The sequence below is a fragment of the Salvelinus namaycush genome, chromosome 20 (genome assembly GCF_016432855.1).
Source record: "Salvelinus namaycush isolate Seneca chromosome 20, SaNama_1.0, whole genome shotgun sequence".
Taxonomy (NCBI): domain Eukaryota; kingdom Metazoa; phylum Chordata; class Actinopteri; order Salmoniformes; family Salmonidae; genus Salvelinus; species Salvelinus namaycush.
Genome location: NC_052326.1, coordinates 49632398 through 49648489, shown reverse-complemented (window position 1 = coordinate 49648489; position 16092 = coordinate 49632398). Strand labels below are relative to the sequence as shown.

Below are 16092 nucleotides of genomic sequence, written 5' to 3'. Positions count from 1 at the left end.
AAATGAAATTATATCTGATGTAAAATTATACCCTCTTTAAACATAGAAAAAATGTAGATTGTGTTCAACCTTGGTTGTGGTGTTTTCACATTGTAGGATGGCATAGAAAAATAGATTAGTTACGTTGTTTTTAATCCCTCCAATCTCAATTGTATTTTTTGTATATGTTTACACCAGTATGAGATTAGAACGCATCACTGGGCAGCACAATGAATGTAAAATTGAAAAGGCAAAACATAAGGTCATGATGCCTTGCGTCCGACATGGCACTCTATACCCTCTGTAGTGCCCAAATTTTAGGCTCTGGTCAAAAGAAGTGCCCTATATAGGGACTAGATTGCCCTTTGGGACGCAACCCCAACCAAGAGCCTCACTTCGGCCTCAGTCATCGAGGGGAGAGAATTAATGTATAAAAAAACAAGATGAAAGACAAATGTTATTGTACAATTCCTCCATCGTATGACAAATGTGTCTCTGTCCTTGTAAACTATGATTATCAGGCACTGACTGTCATCTCAGCATATGCTCTCATCTATAGCCCGAATGCTTTGTACAATGAGCTTAGACATAGTTTCTTCTAGATAGCATCACTTGCCTTTGCCCCATTTGTATATACTTAGTAGTGAGTTTTTTTTATAGAGAACTACAATGATTGCAGGCATAAGGCTGTAGGATAAGACAAAGATCTGTTTATGCTGTTGAAAATGTATGGTGGTCATCTTGCTCTTTGAACATAATACGTACTACAGTAAGTCTGGCATCGCGCCCCAGAACCTGGATACAAACTCTAGCAATTCGTTCTTTGTCATTTGAGCATTGAGCACCAGTCACATACCCTGATCCTAGTATGTTTCTGTCACCAGCAAAACAAATTGTAGATATTGTACAGAAAATTGGTATGAATTGTTATTTTTCTCTGTTACACAATTGTATTGAGCTCTGATGAAAGAAAAAAAAAAACCTATTGAATGTTGTCTTCTGTTTTTTTTATTTGAGTTCATTTAACATAATTTTAAGATATGTTTATGTATTATACAGTTTATCACATAGAAATTGTTTTAATCTAAACCAAAGTGTTATTAAAAGAAGAAAAAAATCTATCTTGAATCTAAAAGTAGACTTGTGTATGATTGCATCAGTAATGGATAAGGTGTAACCAGCAAAATTACTCCTTGAGTTTATTTTTATAATTCTTTTTATTTTATTTTTTCCTAGTAAGAGCAGATTGTATGTTTGGAATTTATTTTGCATGACACTTTTGACACTTAAATCATAAAAATGTTTATTCTTAAATCAGTTCATAGACTTTTTACATAAAGTATGAGTACATGTATTTATCCCTGTTTACCCTTATGGTAATTTATTGTCTGTAGAACATTTGTAATGCCATGAATGTTTTTCTCAATGTGATTCCTATGGGCAAGAATAAGGAGAATGTAAATACTGTCTGTGCTGAATTCATTCATTAATCTTCCTAGTCTTCTCTGAGTAGATTATCAATGTTTCTCCATTGGAACAAGCATACAGATGCGCTGAATCATATTTGTTCCCAGTAAAATGTGTCAAACCATGTATGTTGTTTGCATTTCTAATAAACTACCATACCGTAGCTGTACTTTTTAGGTTCTCTTCAAGATGCTGACTGGTCTGCTGACATCCCATGTTTTGGGCTTTGAACCCCCTAAAGGTTCCCCAGAGCCATCTCTTGGAAAATATTACATACCTGTACATTATGCCATAGTTGTTGCATTACTACATATTACTTTAGTGAAATAAAAATGTATACTGCAATGCTAGTCACTACAACCTAAATGTTAAGAGACAAAACAGATGATAGAGCGCAATAGTCAGTATATTCCAAACGCTGATGGTCATTAGTTGCTTCTGAAAGCCCCTACAAATATGGCGGCTGCAAAGGTTCAAAGCCTCCGTCGCACGGACACGCCTACGTAGCTTTTACGCGTGCGCTAAATACATTTTTGTTCCTCCCGTGCAATAGATGGCGGTACAGAGTTCGCTTTGGTTTCTTGAAAAACACCCATGCTCTTTAAAACAACAATGTGGTTAGAAAAGAGGATAATGGTTTCTTTTGAATGCTAGAATATTCTGTAAAAAAATACTCGACGTAATTTGCCACCGCGCATTTAAATAAGCATCTGGATAGTTTTAGCCTGTTGAAATAAAAATAATCAAGCCCAATTTGAGCATTGCACACTTCTGTAACAACCTCGTCAAAAGGGATCAAAAATAGTTGTCGCGGTTTCAACCTTTTACCGTCCTCGTGGATCAATCGTCACACTCCATCCATCCAGATACCAAAAGGGCTGTTGCCAAATGGGTGCCCATCGAGGTGAGGGACGGAGGGACTGGCTTCAACAAGATGCTGTTGAACAGCCGCCCATACAAACTATGGTGAGCTCTGAGCATGCATTAAAATTGCTAAATTATTACAGTTACGAAGTGTGATTCCTACACAGTTAAACAATGTGAACAACTGAATGTGACATTTAGTAGATTGACCGCTCGAGCTCATTCCGATCGTGCCTGGAAGTGATTCGATGGCGATTGTCGTTTTAACTATCAGCTAGTTGAGAAGTTCAGCAAGTTATAGTTGTCATTCAAATGTATATCTAACTAACATTTCAAATGTCTCTTAACATAGGGGAATGTGTAAAAATCGGAAAAGTAGTTGTCAACACACCCTAATTCATGTGATGGGAATGAGTTGATGACTCAGCTGACATTCAATGACTCTGCGCATCCTTTGGCCTCTTCTTCCAGAATCCATGGAACATCATGATAAAACACAGACAGGTCTACCGCCGGGGCAGACGCTCACAGATGACCATGAGGTAAGTTGACTGACTGTTAAAGGGACAGTACACCAACAAAAACACATTTGAGTATTGTTGGTCTGCTTTTAAAGACATGCTCCTAAACTTTGGCAATAACTTAGTATTTTTTTTAAACCTCCCGCTTTGAGCTGGATGTGTCAATGTGTAGTTCATACATGCATCATCTATGAACATAATTACTGTCTTACCTTAATTAGCCATGAAAGCCCACGTTTTTAAAGCGACTGTTTTTCTGGAAGATGTACTGCAGTATTTTCCCCCGCATCGATTTCAACCAATGAGCAATCAGCCCCTCGCCATATGAGTGACAGCTAGCAAGATGCACTAACAGCAGAGCGAGAGAGCGAAATGAAGTGGTGAACATAATGTGACAGTACGCAATTTTCAGGGTGCACGAGCTCTACTTTTAGAACTACTACGACTGGCTAATAAGTATACAAAATACAGGAGAATCTCTTTGATACAAAACCAAATATTGTGAATGTCTAATATTGTAAAGTTAAGATCGAGCAGAAACTGTGATGACGATGTGTTTTGTTGAGTGTCTTTCCAGACCGATTATATAAAAGGTGCGCTATAGCTGGTAGTGTCATTGTGCATCTAGCTACACAGACCCTGTTATATCCATGGACCTCTTGCGAACAGTTCTACAGCCCAGCTTCAATGAGGACATTATGGGAGTCTTCAGAAAATACATGAAGGTGAGTCTGCTGTATATACATCATTTTTTTGGGGGGGGGGGGTGCTTATAAACTCAGCAAAAAAAGAAACGTCCTCTCACTGTCAACTGTGTTTATTTTCAGCAAACTTAACATGTTTAAATATTTGTATGAACATAACAAGATTCAAAAACTGAGACATAAACTGAACAAGTTCCACAGACGTGTAACTAACAGAAATGGATTAATGTGTCCCTGAACAAAGGGGGGGTCAAAATCAAAAGTAACAGTCAGTATCTGGTGTGGCCACCAGCTGCATTAAGTACTGCAGTGCATCTCCTCCTCATGGACTGCAACAGATTTGCCAGCTCTTGCTGTGAGATGTTACCCCACTCTTCCACCAAGGCACCTGGACATTTCTGGGGGGAATGGCCCTAGCCCTCACCCTCCGATCCAACAGGTCCCAGACGTGCTCAATGGGATTGAGATCCGGGCTCTTCGCTGGCCATGGCAGAACACTGACATTCCTGTCTTGCAGGAAATCACGCACAGAACGAACAGTATGACTAGTGGCATTGTCATTCTGGAGGGTCATGACAGGATGAGCCTGCAGGAAGGGTACCACATGAGGGAGGAGGATGTCTTCCCTGTAACGCTCAGTGTTGAGATTGCCTGCAATGGCGACAAGCTCAGTCCGATGATGCTGTGACACACCGCCCCAGACCATGACGGACCCTCCACCTCCAAATCAATCCCGCTCCAGAGTACAGGCCTCGGTGTAACGCTCATTCCTTCGACGATAAACGCGAATCCGACCATCACCCCTAGTGAGACAAAACCGCGACTCGTCAGTGAAGAGCACTTTTTGCCAGTCCTGTCTGGTCCAGCGACGGTGGGTTTGTGCCCATAGACGACGTTGTTGCCGGTGATGTCTGGTGAGGATCTGCCTTACAACAGGCTTACAAGCCCTCACTCCAGCCTCTCTCAGCCTATTGTGGACAGTCTGAGCACTGATGGAGGGATTGTGCGTTCCTAGTGGAACTCGGGCAGTTGTTGTTGCCATCTTGTACCTGTCCCGCAGGTGTGAGTCCTCATGCCTCCTTGCAGCATGCCTAAGGCACGTTCACGCAGATGAGCAGGGACCCTGGGCATCTTTCTTTTGGTGTTTTTCAGTCAGTAGAAAGGCCTTTTTAGTGTCCTAGGTTTTCATAACTGTGACCTTAATTACTTACCGTCTGTAAGCTGTTAGTGTCTTAACGACTGTTCCACAGGTGCATGTTCATTAATTGTTTATGGTTCATTGAACAAGCATGGGAAACAGTGTTTAAACCCTTTACAATGAAGATCTGTGAAGTTATTTGGGTTTTTACGAATTATCTTTGAAAGACAGAGTCCTGAAAAAGGGACATTTCTTTTTTTGCTGAGTTTATTTGTCCTGTTGCACACAAGTGTAAATGTGTTTCTTGCATATCCCAACTTCCCCTGAGACACCCGCAGGGAGTGGGGTCACGGCCAGGGTCACCGTTGTACAGCGCCCCTGGAGCAATTAGGGTTAATTGTCTTGCTCAACGCTCTAACCTCGAGGCTACCTGTGGCTCCAAAGTAATGTCAGAATTAGGATATATACAGTACCAGTCAAAAGTTTGGACACACCTACTCGTTCAAGGGTTTTTCTTTATCTTTACTACATTGTAGAATAATAGTGAAGACGTCAAAACGATGAAATAACACACATGGAATCATGTAGTAAACAAAAAAGTGTTAAACAAATCAAAATATATTTGAGATTCTTCAAAGTAGCCACCCTTTGCCTTGATGACAGCTTTGCACACGCTTGGTATTCTCTCAACCAGCTTCATGAGGAATGCTTTTCCAACAGTCTTGAATGAGTTTCCACATATGCTGAGCACTTGTTGGCTGCTTTAACTTCACTCTGTGGTCCAACTCATCCCAAACCATCTCATTAGGTTGAGGTTGGGTGATTGTGGAGGCCAGGTCATCTGATGCAGCACTCCATCACTCTCCTTCTTGGTCAAATAGCCCTTACACAGCCTGGAGGTGGTGTGTTTTGGGTCATTGTCCTGTTGAAAAACAAATGATAGTCCCACTAAGCGCAAACCAGATGGGATGGCGTATCGCTGCAGAATGCTGTGGTAGACATGCTGGTTAAGTCTGCCTTGAATTCTAAATAAATCACTGACAGTGTCACCGGCAAAGCACCATCACATCTCCTCCATGCTTCATGGTGGGAACCACACTAGAGGTCGACCGATTAATCGGAATGGCCGATTTAATTAGGGCCGATTTCAAGTTTTCATAACAATCGGAAATCGGTATTTTTGGGCGCCGATTTGCCGAATATTATTATTTATTTTTTTACACCTTTTATTTAATCTTTATTTAACTAGGCAAGTCAGTTAAGAACACATTCTTATTTTCAATGACGGCCTAGGAACGAGGCAGAACGACTGATTCTTAATCTTGTCAGCTCGGGGGATCCAATCTTGCAACCTTACAGTTAACTAGTCCAATGCTCTAACACCTGATTACATTGCACTCCACGAGGAGCCTGCATGTTACGCGAATGCAGTAAGCTAAGGTAAGTTGCTAGCTAGCATTACACTTATCTTATAAAAAAACAATCAATCAATGACTGTCATTGCTCCAGTGTGTACTTAACCATAAACATCAATGCCTTTCTTAAAATCAATACACAAGTATATATTTTTAAACCTGCATATTTAGCTAAAATAAATCCAGGTTAGCAGGCAATATTAACCAGGTGAAATTGTGTAATTTCTCTTGCGTTCATTGCACGCAGAGTCAGGGTATATGCAACAGTTTGGGCCGCCTGGCTCTTTGCGAACTAATTTGCCAGAATTGTACGTAATTATGACATAACATTGAAGGTTGTGCAATGTAACAGGAATATTTAGACTCATGGATGCCACCCGTTAGATAAAATACGGAACGGAATAAACATTTTGTTTTCGAGGTCAGTTTCCAGATTAGTCAAAGGTATATGGTTTAGAGAGAAATAGTCGACGCGTTATAATTCCTGTAATAACTTGAAAGGGGTTCCTTCGTTATTTTACCATTCATGTCTTCCATAGAGAATGTCTTGATCTACTTCAAATAAGGTCTGTGTTTCGCGGAGGAGCAGACTGACAGGGGGCCATGCAGACAAGCTCTGCTATCTGCACTACAACCTAAAACTTAACTGGGAATATTGAAGACCCATGAAAGCTGGTGGTTCGTTTTAACATATGTTTTCATGTTATTTGAGACTAAATTGATTTTATTTATGTATTATATTAAGTTAAAATAAAAGTGTTCATTGTTCATTCAGTATTGTTGCAATTGTCATTATTACAAAAATGTGTGTGTGTGTATGATATATATATATATATATAAATACATCTTTTTTTTATCGGACGATTAATCGGTATCGGCTTTTTTTGTCCTCCAATAATCGGTATCGGTATCGGCATTAAAAAATCATAATCGGTCGACCTCTAAATCACACATGCGGAGGTCATCCTTTCACCTCCTCTGCGTCTCACAAAGACACAGCGGTTGGAACCAAAAATTAACAATTTGGACTCATCAGACCAAAGGACAGATTTTCACTGGTCTAATGTCCATTGCTCATGTTTCTGGACCCAAGCAAGCCTCTTCTTCTTATTGGTGTCCTTTAGTATTGGTTTCTATGCAGCAGAGGTAACTCTGGGTCTTCCTTTCCTGTGGCGGTCCTCATGAGAGCCAGTTTCATCATAGAGCTTGATGGTTTTTGCGACTGTGCTTGAAGAAACGTTCAAAGTTCTTGAAATTTTCGGATTGACTTAAAGTAATGATGGACTGTCGTTTCTCTTTGCTTATTTGAGCTGTTCTTGCCATAATATGGACTTAGCCCTATTTGGTAAAAGACCATCTTCCATATACCACCCAGAGGTGGGACAAGTCATTGTTTTGTAAGTCTCAAGTCTTACCACTCAAGTCCCAAGTCAAGACAGGCAAGTCCGAGTCAAGTCTCAAGTCCTAAACTTTTGAGTTTCGAGTCCTAAACAAGTCATAATGTGCTCTTCACCAAATGTAACACCATTTCATATTTTTAACGAGTAATAGTTAGCATATTACATTTACGGAAATCATGAATGCTTTTAAAAATAGCTATACATTTTATTACTTTCCAAATAAACATTATATTCCCATGGAAATACATGGGTAGCCATGGGAAAGACCCCCCCCCCCCAATAGTGATTGACTATCGAGGATCGCTATGTGGCGCAATCGGGTGATGTAGGCTTGTACACAATCGCCCATCCTTAACACACACACACACACACTCTCTCTGTGTGGTTACGATAGGCTAACGTATGTCAATGGTTTTAGGAACAGCAGTAACATCAGGCAGGAAGTAGGCTAATCTTGGGTGCAATTATCATGTTCCCGCACTGACTGACTGTGTGGAGGCTCATTGATTTAACGTTACGTTAGCCTACATGATACACTAGTAAAGTAATTTAAAAAATGGCTCTCGGCTATATTAGCCATGACTTACCGTTCTTTGTGCAGCTTCAAATGTCGAACAAAGTTGGAAATTGTTGCGCCCCCGTCTGTAATTTTCTTCCCGCATGTTTTGCAAGTTGCAATCCGTTTTTTGTTGATACAGCATCGTCTTTATATCCAAAAATAATAATTTTGAGTATCATCTTTCAAGGGCTCCATCTGAATTCACCTCCGATGTTCCTCTGCACTGCCACGCACAACTTTTTCTCAGCTGGCACAATTTGATTGGCTGGTGTCCGATTCAAACTGTTATCCGTTAAATGAAGAGTTGATGCGCTGCACACTTTTTTATTAGCATCATTTGTAATATCTGGGCTTGAGGAGGGTATCAAGTCAGGTCTAGTCATGAGGCTTAAGTACAAGTCAAGTCACGAGTCATTGGTGTTAAAGTCAAGTTGCAATTCATCATATTTGTGACTCGAGTCTGACTCGAGCCCAAGTCATGTGACTCGTGTCCACACCTCTGATACCACCCCTACCTTGTCACAACACAACTGATTGGCTCAAACGCATTAAGAAGGAAAGAAATACCGCAAATTAACTTTTAACAAGGCACACCTGTTAATTGAAATGCATTCCAGGTGACTACCTCATGAAGCTGGTTGAGAGAATGCCAAGAGTGTGCAAAGCTGTCATCATGGCAAAGGGTGCCTACTTTGAAGAATCTGAAATAGAAAATATGTTGATTTGTTTAACACTTTTTTTGGTTACTACACGATTCCATATGTGTTATTTCATAGTTTTGATGTAGAAAATAGTAAAAATAAAAACCCTTGAATGAATAGGTGTGTCCAAACATTTGACTGGTACTGTACATGCATACATACAGTCAGGTCCATAATTATTGGCACCCTTGATCAAGATGAGGAAAAGAAGACTGTATAACATAAATAATGCAAATACTGAGATATATGTGCTCCAAAAAATTGGGAAATTATATTATTTTATACTAACAAGGAATATATTTTGTTTGGCAAGTAATAAACACATCTAAAAAAGATAGGAGTCGAAATTATTGACACCCCTATTTTAAATACTCTGTAGCACTCTCCTCATTTTTGCACCCGTGTTTTCAATACACCAGCACCCTTCTCATTATTGGCACCTCTGTTTTCAATACTTTAGCACCCTCCTCAGCCACCTGTTAGAGGTAACCAGGTTTTGGATCTAAAATGTCCTGGTACTTGGTAACATTAATGATGCTGTTGACCTTAACAAAAGCCCCAGGACCAGTGGAAGTAAAATAGCCCCATAACGTACAAGACCCACCACCATATTTTACCGTAAGTACGAGGTACTTTTCTGCGTATGCTTCCAAACCCACCACTGGTGTGTAGCCAAAGATGTCATCTGATCATAGCACCGATTCCAGTCCAAAAACCAATGCCTTTTATCAAACTCCAGGCAGTGCTATGGTCAAATTACATGAAAATAGAGCTCTCAGCAGTCCATAAGTACAGACGAAGGAGATCAAGGATGTGGAAAGATTCTGTATGGAGAAATGGTCTATAATCCCTTCCAATATGCTCTCTAATCTCATAAAACAAAAAAGCCTCAGTGTTGTTATCCTCAAACGGGTAAGGTGCTGGAGTACTGAAAACAGAGGTGGCAATCTTTTTTTGTTTCTTTGCGACAGTTTTTCGAGAAAGCAGCCAGCAACGTGAAGGAGAACTTAGAAGAGGACGTCCAGACCGAGCAGCTGATCCGAGAAGCCTGCAGAAACTGCTTGGAAAATGTAAGATGCCAACTAAATGTTTTTCAAGAAGTGTCAGTGTTTAGGTTCTGTGGTTAATGCACAGAGACATCTATGAGTAATGTTCCTGTCCATGGTCAGGCCAAACAGCTCTTCTCAGACGGGGAGAAATCGGCAGTGGCAAGACCCGGCCCTGAGCCTCCAGTCAAGGTAAAGGAAGATTTTAAAGGAGTGAAGATCATGATGGCTCTTTCTCAATACATCTTTCCTCAATTCCTCACATTCCTCTTTCTTTACCTCAAAGTGCATTGGAGGGGAGGGTAGGAACCTTGGCCCTTCTCCTCCAATATGGTTGAGAAGGAGGCGAGGAGATGGGATGTGAGATATATTGCAGAAACACTCATCTAGAATGAGTCCAAGTCTCACATAACTTAAATCTAGTTGTCATCATAAGTGAAGTTCCAGATTTTAAGTGAACATGACACTGATTTACGCTTCAAAAAAGGGATGTTGTGGCGCAACGGTCTAAGGCATTGCATCTCATCCCAGGCTGTATCACAACCTGCCGTGATTGGGAGTCCCATAGGGCGGCGCACAATTGGCCCAGTGTCGTCCGGGTTTTGGCCGTCTTTGTAAATAAGAATTTGTTCTTAACTGACTTGCCTAGTTAAATAAAGGTAACATTTTTTTTAAATGTGAGGATGCCGGCTGGAAGTATGAATGAGTGTTTTCCTCATTGCATTAGTCTTATTACCTCCACATCTTGAATGAAGTTCTTGGAGGGAAAATAAGGATATAATGCTATCGCTGTCTCTTCCACTTCAGTGACAATATCTCTTTTCTTGCAGCGGGTGAAACTGGAGGATGAGTCCAGTCAAAGAACCAGCCCTGTTCCAAAGAAGGTAAACTAGTCTGCCCTTGTAGAATAATCCTTCATCAACAATAATAAACCCAAAACGCAGAGTAACTGACAATATGACAATGTCTGTCTCCCAGCGGAAAGGGCGCATGACAGCTCCTGTCGGTTCCACTTTCAAGCCTACTATGTATAGTAATGTGTGAGTATGCGCTCCTGTTCGACAACACGTGTTTTCACCTTGCTGTCAGTGAGCAGTTGTTTTCATTATCAAAACCTACATGTAAAATCACTGCTGCATGAATGCTCAAACTCTAATTCACATGCAAGTGACGCTACTTAGTCTAGTTAAATAAAGGGGAAATAAAACATTGTCGTCCCATATTTCTTCAATGGAAATCTAGATTAACGTGAATATTCAAACATGTAAAATTCTGTGATCCACATGCATGTTCTGTAGGCCTAAGCCCAAGACATCAGAGTCCATAAAGCGTGAGGGACCTAAGGTAAGAGTTTATATGTTATTGCTTCTATTAATTAGTTATATGATAATGGCTGAATGCAATAGTAATTTATCAATTATACCATACACTTATAACAAGTTTCCCTCATGCATTCTAGCATCTTTAAAGATCACAAACTGTCTTTTTTGAGTGAAAGCAACATAATAATTTGATTTTTTAAAAACTTTCTGTTCCATGGATTTGAGTATGATACATTTCCCCTATATAATACAATGTTTTCATATTCTACAGTGGGACCCTTCCAGACTGAATGAAGGGAGCACATTTGTTCTTGGGTCCAGAGCAAATAAGTAAGTGGAAATTGGAAGTTGAGTATTAACAATGTTTCATTGACTCACACACAAAAAAAAAGAGAATTAAATTGAGTTACATGGGAACGTGGTCCACCAACTGTCTTGGTCTACGTTGTTGTTTTTTATATTATGTTCCTAATGAAACCTGAAATCCCTGCTTAATTGTAGGGCTTTAGGAATGGGTGGCACCAGAGGAAGGATTTACATCAAACATGCTGACCTCTTCAAGGTAACACTCTCAATTCAATTTAAGGGCTTTATTGGAATAGGAAACACATGTTAATATTGCCAAAGCAAGTGAAGTAGATAATAAACAATAGTGAAATAAACAAAAATTAACAGTAAACATTACACCCACAAAAGTTCCAAAATAAAAAAGACTTTGCAGATATCATGTTATGCGCAAATAGGTAAAGTACAAAAGGGAAAATAAATAAACATAAATATGGGTTCTAGTTTGCTCTGTTTTTTTGTTATTTCTTTCCAATATGTCAAGTGATTTTCTTTTTGTTTTCTCACGGTTTGGTTGGGTTTCATTGTGTTCCTCGCTCGCTCTCTCTCGCTTTCTCTTGCTCTCTCTCTTGCTCTCTCCGTCAGGCGATAATAAATGCAGGATGTACATGTGGTTGTATATCAAACAGTTGTAAAATAAATGAATTTGCTCTGCATCATCTAGAAGGTTTAATAAGCACTAAATGCAGAATCCAAAGCGATATACACTATATATGCAAAAGTATGTGGACACCCCTTCAAATTACTGGCTTCAGCTATTTCAGCCACACCCGTTGCCATGCAATCTCCATAGATAAACATTGGCAGTAGAAGGGCCTTACTGAAGAGCTCAGTGACTTTCAACGTAGCACTGTCATAGGATGCCACCTTTCCGACTCTGGAGCAGTGGAAACGCGTTCTCTGGAGTTATGAATCACGCTTCACCATCTGTCAGTCCGACGGACGAATCTGGGTTTGGCAGATGCCAGGAGAACGCTACCTGCCCGACTGCATAGTGCCAACTGTAAAGTTTGATGGAAGAGGAATAATGGTCTGGGGCTGTTTCTCATGGTTCGGGCTAGGCCCCTTAGTTCCAGTGAAGGGAAATCTTAATGCTACAGCATACAATGACATCCTAGACGATTCTGTGCTTCCAACTTTGTGGCAACAGTTTGGGGAAGGCCCTTTCCTGTTTCAGCATGACAATGTCCCCATGCACAAAGCAAGGTCAATACAGAAATTGTTTGTCAAGATCGGTGTGGACGAACTTGACTGGCTTGCACAGAGCCCTGACCTCAACCCCATCGAACACCTTTGGGATGAATTGGTACGCCGACTGCCAGCCAGGCCTAATCGCCCAACCTCACTAATGCTCTTGTAGTTGAATGGAAGCAAGTCCCCGCAGCAATGTTCCAACATCTAGTGGAAAGCCTTCCTAGAAGATTGGAGGCTGTTATAGCAGCAAAGAGGGGGCCAACTCTGTATTAATGCCCATGATTTTGGAATGAGATGTTCAACGAGCAGGTGTCCACATACTTTTGGTCATGTAGTGTATGTTGGCCGGCATTTCCATGTCAGAATCATCCCGTTTTCATTTGGATGTACGTAGGGATCCTGTTGCGGATCTCCTATGGCATATACCCTTAGGTAGGTTCTGTGGAAAGCACACGTTCTCAGCAAACAAATAATCCAACTCAAAAACCACCCTTTGGACATCTGGGCAGCAGTCATAATCGGCTGAAAAAAAGCCTCTGGCAAGCCAAGGTCTGCTATCTCTTCAGCTTGATAGGTGACCTACAGGTAACTGCCAAAATAATGGAAACACTTGAGGAAATGAAGGTTCTGGCAGCTCTGATGGTTTTGAGGGCAGGGTAAACCCCAAGAAATACACAGCCATTCTGTGAGATCAGCTATGGTGAATAATTTATATTCTGATGGGAGGGGTCTCTTCCAGGGGCAAGAGTGGTCAAGGAATTGTTCGATGAGCATAAAACAAATCTAAACCATATGCCCTGGCCGTCTGTCACCAGATGTCAACCCAACTGAACACTTTATGGAAGATTCTAGAGTGTTTTCCACCACCTTCAACGAAACACTAAATGATGGAATATCTCGTGGAAGAATGGTGTCGCATCCCTCCAATAGAGTTCTACACTTGTAGCATCTATGCCAAGGTGCATTGAAGCTGTTCTGGCTCAACACCATATTTAGACACTTCATGTTGGTGTTTCCTTTATTTGGCATTTACCTGTAGGTGGATGACCCCTTGTAATGTTTTATCTTATGGTTACACAACAACCTGTAGATTTAGAAGTACGCAATATTTTTTTTATAAATTGTATTTCATGTGTACATTGGGAGCTAATAACTGAATTAAAGGAGCACATACAATTAAATCAAAAAGTCTAAAATAAATGTGGAACCGGAGTGGCCATGTGCTGTGAAGGTTTTTTTCCCTGTCTGCTATATTATGCTAACCAACTTGTGAGTGTGACGACCATCCCCTCTCCCCTACCATAAACCATTACATAGCTTACAGCAAAGTAATAAAATACTGTGTCTGTGTGTGTTTTCAGTATGCTGCCGATGCCCAGGACAAACACTGGTTGGCAGAGAGACAGCATATGAGAGCTACAGGTGGAAAGATGGTAAGAGCTCTGTATCCAACTCTAGCCTGGTCGCAAGATCTCTAGCCTGGTCGCAAGATCTCTAGCCTAGTCGCAAGATCTCTAGCCTGGTCGCAGATCTCTAGCCTGGTCGCAGATCTCTAGCCTGGTCGCAAGATCTCTAGCCTGTACTAGCGTATTAAAGTTATAATACAAACCCGGGATCAAACCCGGGTCAGTAGTGACACCGCAAACACTGCGATGCAGTGCCTTAGACCACTGCGCCACTCGGTCGAGAGGCCCCTAAGGTTGTAATATTTAGAGACCTATCTAATGATTAGTCGAATCTGATTCATAATGGCATAGGGCAAAGAACTACGTTTAGACATGAATTTAGTAGCACCCTCTTGACCCTTATTTCACTATTCTAGAGCAGTGAGTGAATGGCCATCAGCTTAAAATACAATATTTTTGATTATTGAAAAGATTAATGTGATCCTTTACACTATAAATTGCTTGTTTTATCACAAACTGAAATTAGGCAAAACATTATAGAATTTGAACAACCAGGTAATGTAGGAGAGATTTCTACATATTTGCACCTTTTAAAAACAAGTATGATCTGCTAAATCTATGAACTAATGTAAGCTAATCTAACATGATCTAAACATTTTCAAATTTTATAGGCCTATCTCCTTATTGAAGAGGATGTGCAGGACCTTTCTCTGAGTAATGATTACAAGTAAGGAAGATGTTTTGTTGGCCCCCATTTTACTCAACAAGTATCAATTCATCTGCCATTGAATGGAGTATCTTTGATGGATATTCACTTCTTAAACCAGGCATGCCTAGCCTGGTCACCCCAGATAAATTGGCTATAGCCTACAGCTCAAATAGATCTGGGACGACCAGGCTAAAATCAAGCCCGAAGGGGGTTACACTGTTTTCAGGGTGAGATTATGATTCTGTTGTGTTTTTTTTTAAGAGATTGCCCTGACCTGAAAATGACGCCAGTTGAGTTGAAGCCTTTCACAGTTCCCGGGTGGATGATTGAGAAGATGCAGAAGGCCATGGAGGTCCAGAGTTCAGGGAAGGAATAGAGTCCTAGTCTACCTTGACAAATGGTACCCTATTCCCTAGCCTATATAATACATTACTGCTGACCAGAGCCCTGTTGGCCCTGGACATAAGTAGTGTACTAAAGGGAATAGGGTGCCATTTTGTGGGCGGCAGGTAGCCTAGCGGTTAAAAGCATTGGGCCAGTAACCAAAAGGTCACTGGTTTGAAATCCTGAGCTGACTAGGTGAGAAATCTGTCAATGTGCCCTTGAGCAAGACACTTAACCATAATTGCTTCTGTAAAAGTCTGCTAAATTACTCAAATGTAAAATGTCAATTTCTGACACAGCCGTAGAAAACCACGGAAATAATGAATATATCAATCGTATCAAATCACGAGAGACTGTACAAGAGTGCCAATGTCTTTTCTGCCCGTGTGGCTTTGGATCTCATTGTATACAATTACAGATTTTTTTCCCAAGTGTTTCATTTTTTAAATATATATATATATTTAAAATGTAACCTTTATTTAACATAGCCAAGCCAGTAATTGATCAGTTCTATTTGATAAAGAAATGCCCTCCCCCCTTTTCTTTTTAAAAAAACCAATCCTTACAGTACTCTAATGGTTAAGGGGGCTCTATGGCAACCTATGGCCCCTTGGTAATAGAACGGTCATTGGGGCCAGGGGGTGTGCCTCCCCCCACATTGGATATAAGGAGTTCTATAAAGAGTTACTGTTCTTGTAAAATCAGTCATTTTGTTTTCCCATCTTCAACTGTATTCTCAATTTTATATTGTAAAATGTTTCTACAATGTCAGGTGCTTTTATGTCATTGTACTTCATGGCATATAGACCATGATGAACTTTTAGACCATATACTTTTTTATATAGTGAAGACGTGAATCAACCTTATTCACTTAGAAATAAAGGTTTTGATTTGTCTATGTCTGATTTATTCAGTATGTTTGTCAGAACGTTTTAATT

At 40.5% G+C, this 16092-nt stretch overlaps 1 protein-coding gene across 1 annotated transcript; it reads left to right on the top strand.

The window, feature by feature from the left end:
* The first annotated feature begins 2008 nt into the window (after nt 1-2008).
* Nucleotides 2009-15347, top strand: LOC120065459 (deoxynucleotidyltransferase terminal-interacting protein 1-like). The gene is made up of 13 exons (XM_039016485.1): nt 2009-2412; nt 2782-2852; nt 3460-3556; nt 9720-9818; nt 9918-9986; nt 10625-10678; nt 10773-10834; nt 11093-11138; nt 11388-11446; nt 11618-11678; nt 14017-14088; nt 14733-14788; nt 15032-15347. Exons 1-13 carry the CDS (start codon nt 2335-2337, stop codon nt 15144-15146), a joined length of 939 nt encoding a protein of 312 aa, XP_038872413.1. The 5' UTR covers nt 2009-2334; the 3' UTR covers nt 15147-15347.
* The last annotated feature ends 745 nt before the right edge of the window (nt 15348-16092 follow it).

Coding starts and splice junctions, on each gene's coding strand:
- LOC120065459 (XM_039016485.1), top strand. CDS start 2,335: ATGGGTGCCCATCGAGGTGAGGGACGGAGGGACTGGCTTCAACAAGAT. Junction 2,413..2,781: donor AGCCGCCCATACAAACTATG/GTGAGCTCTGAG, acceptor CTCTTCTTCCAG/AATCCATGGAACATCATGAT. Junction 10,679..10,772: donor CCAGCCCTGTTCCAAAGAAG/GTAAACTAGTCT, acceptor TCTGTCTCCCAG/CGGAAAGGGCGCATGACAGC.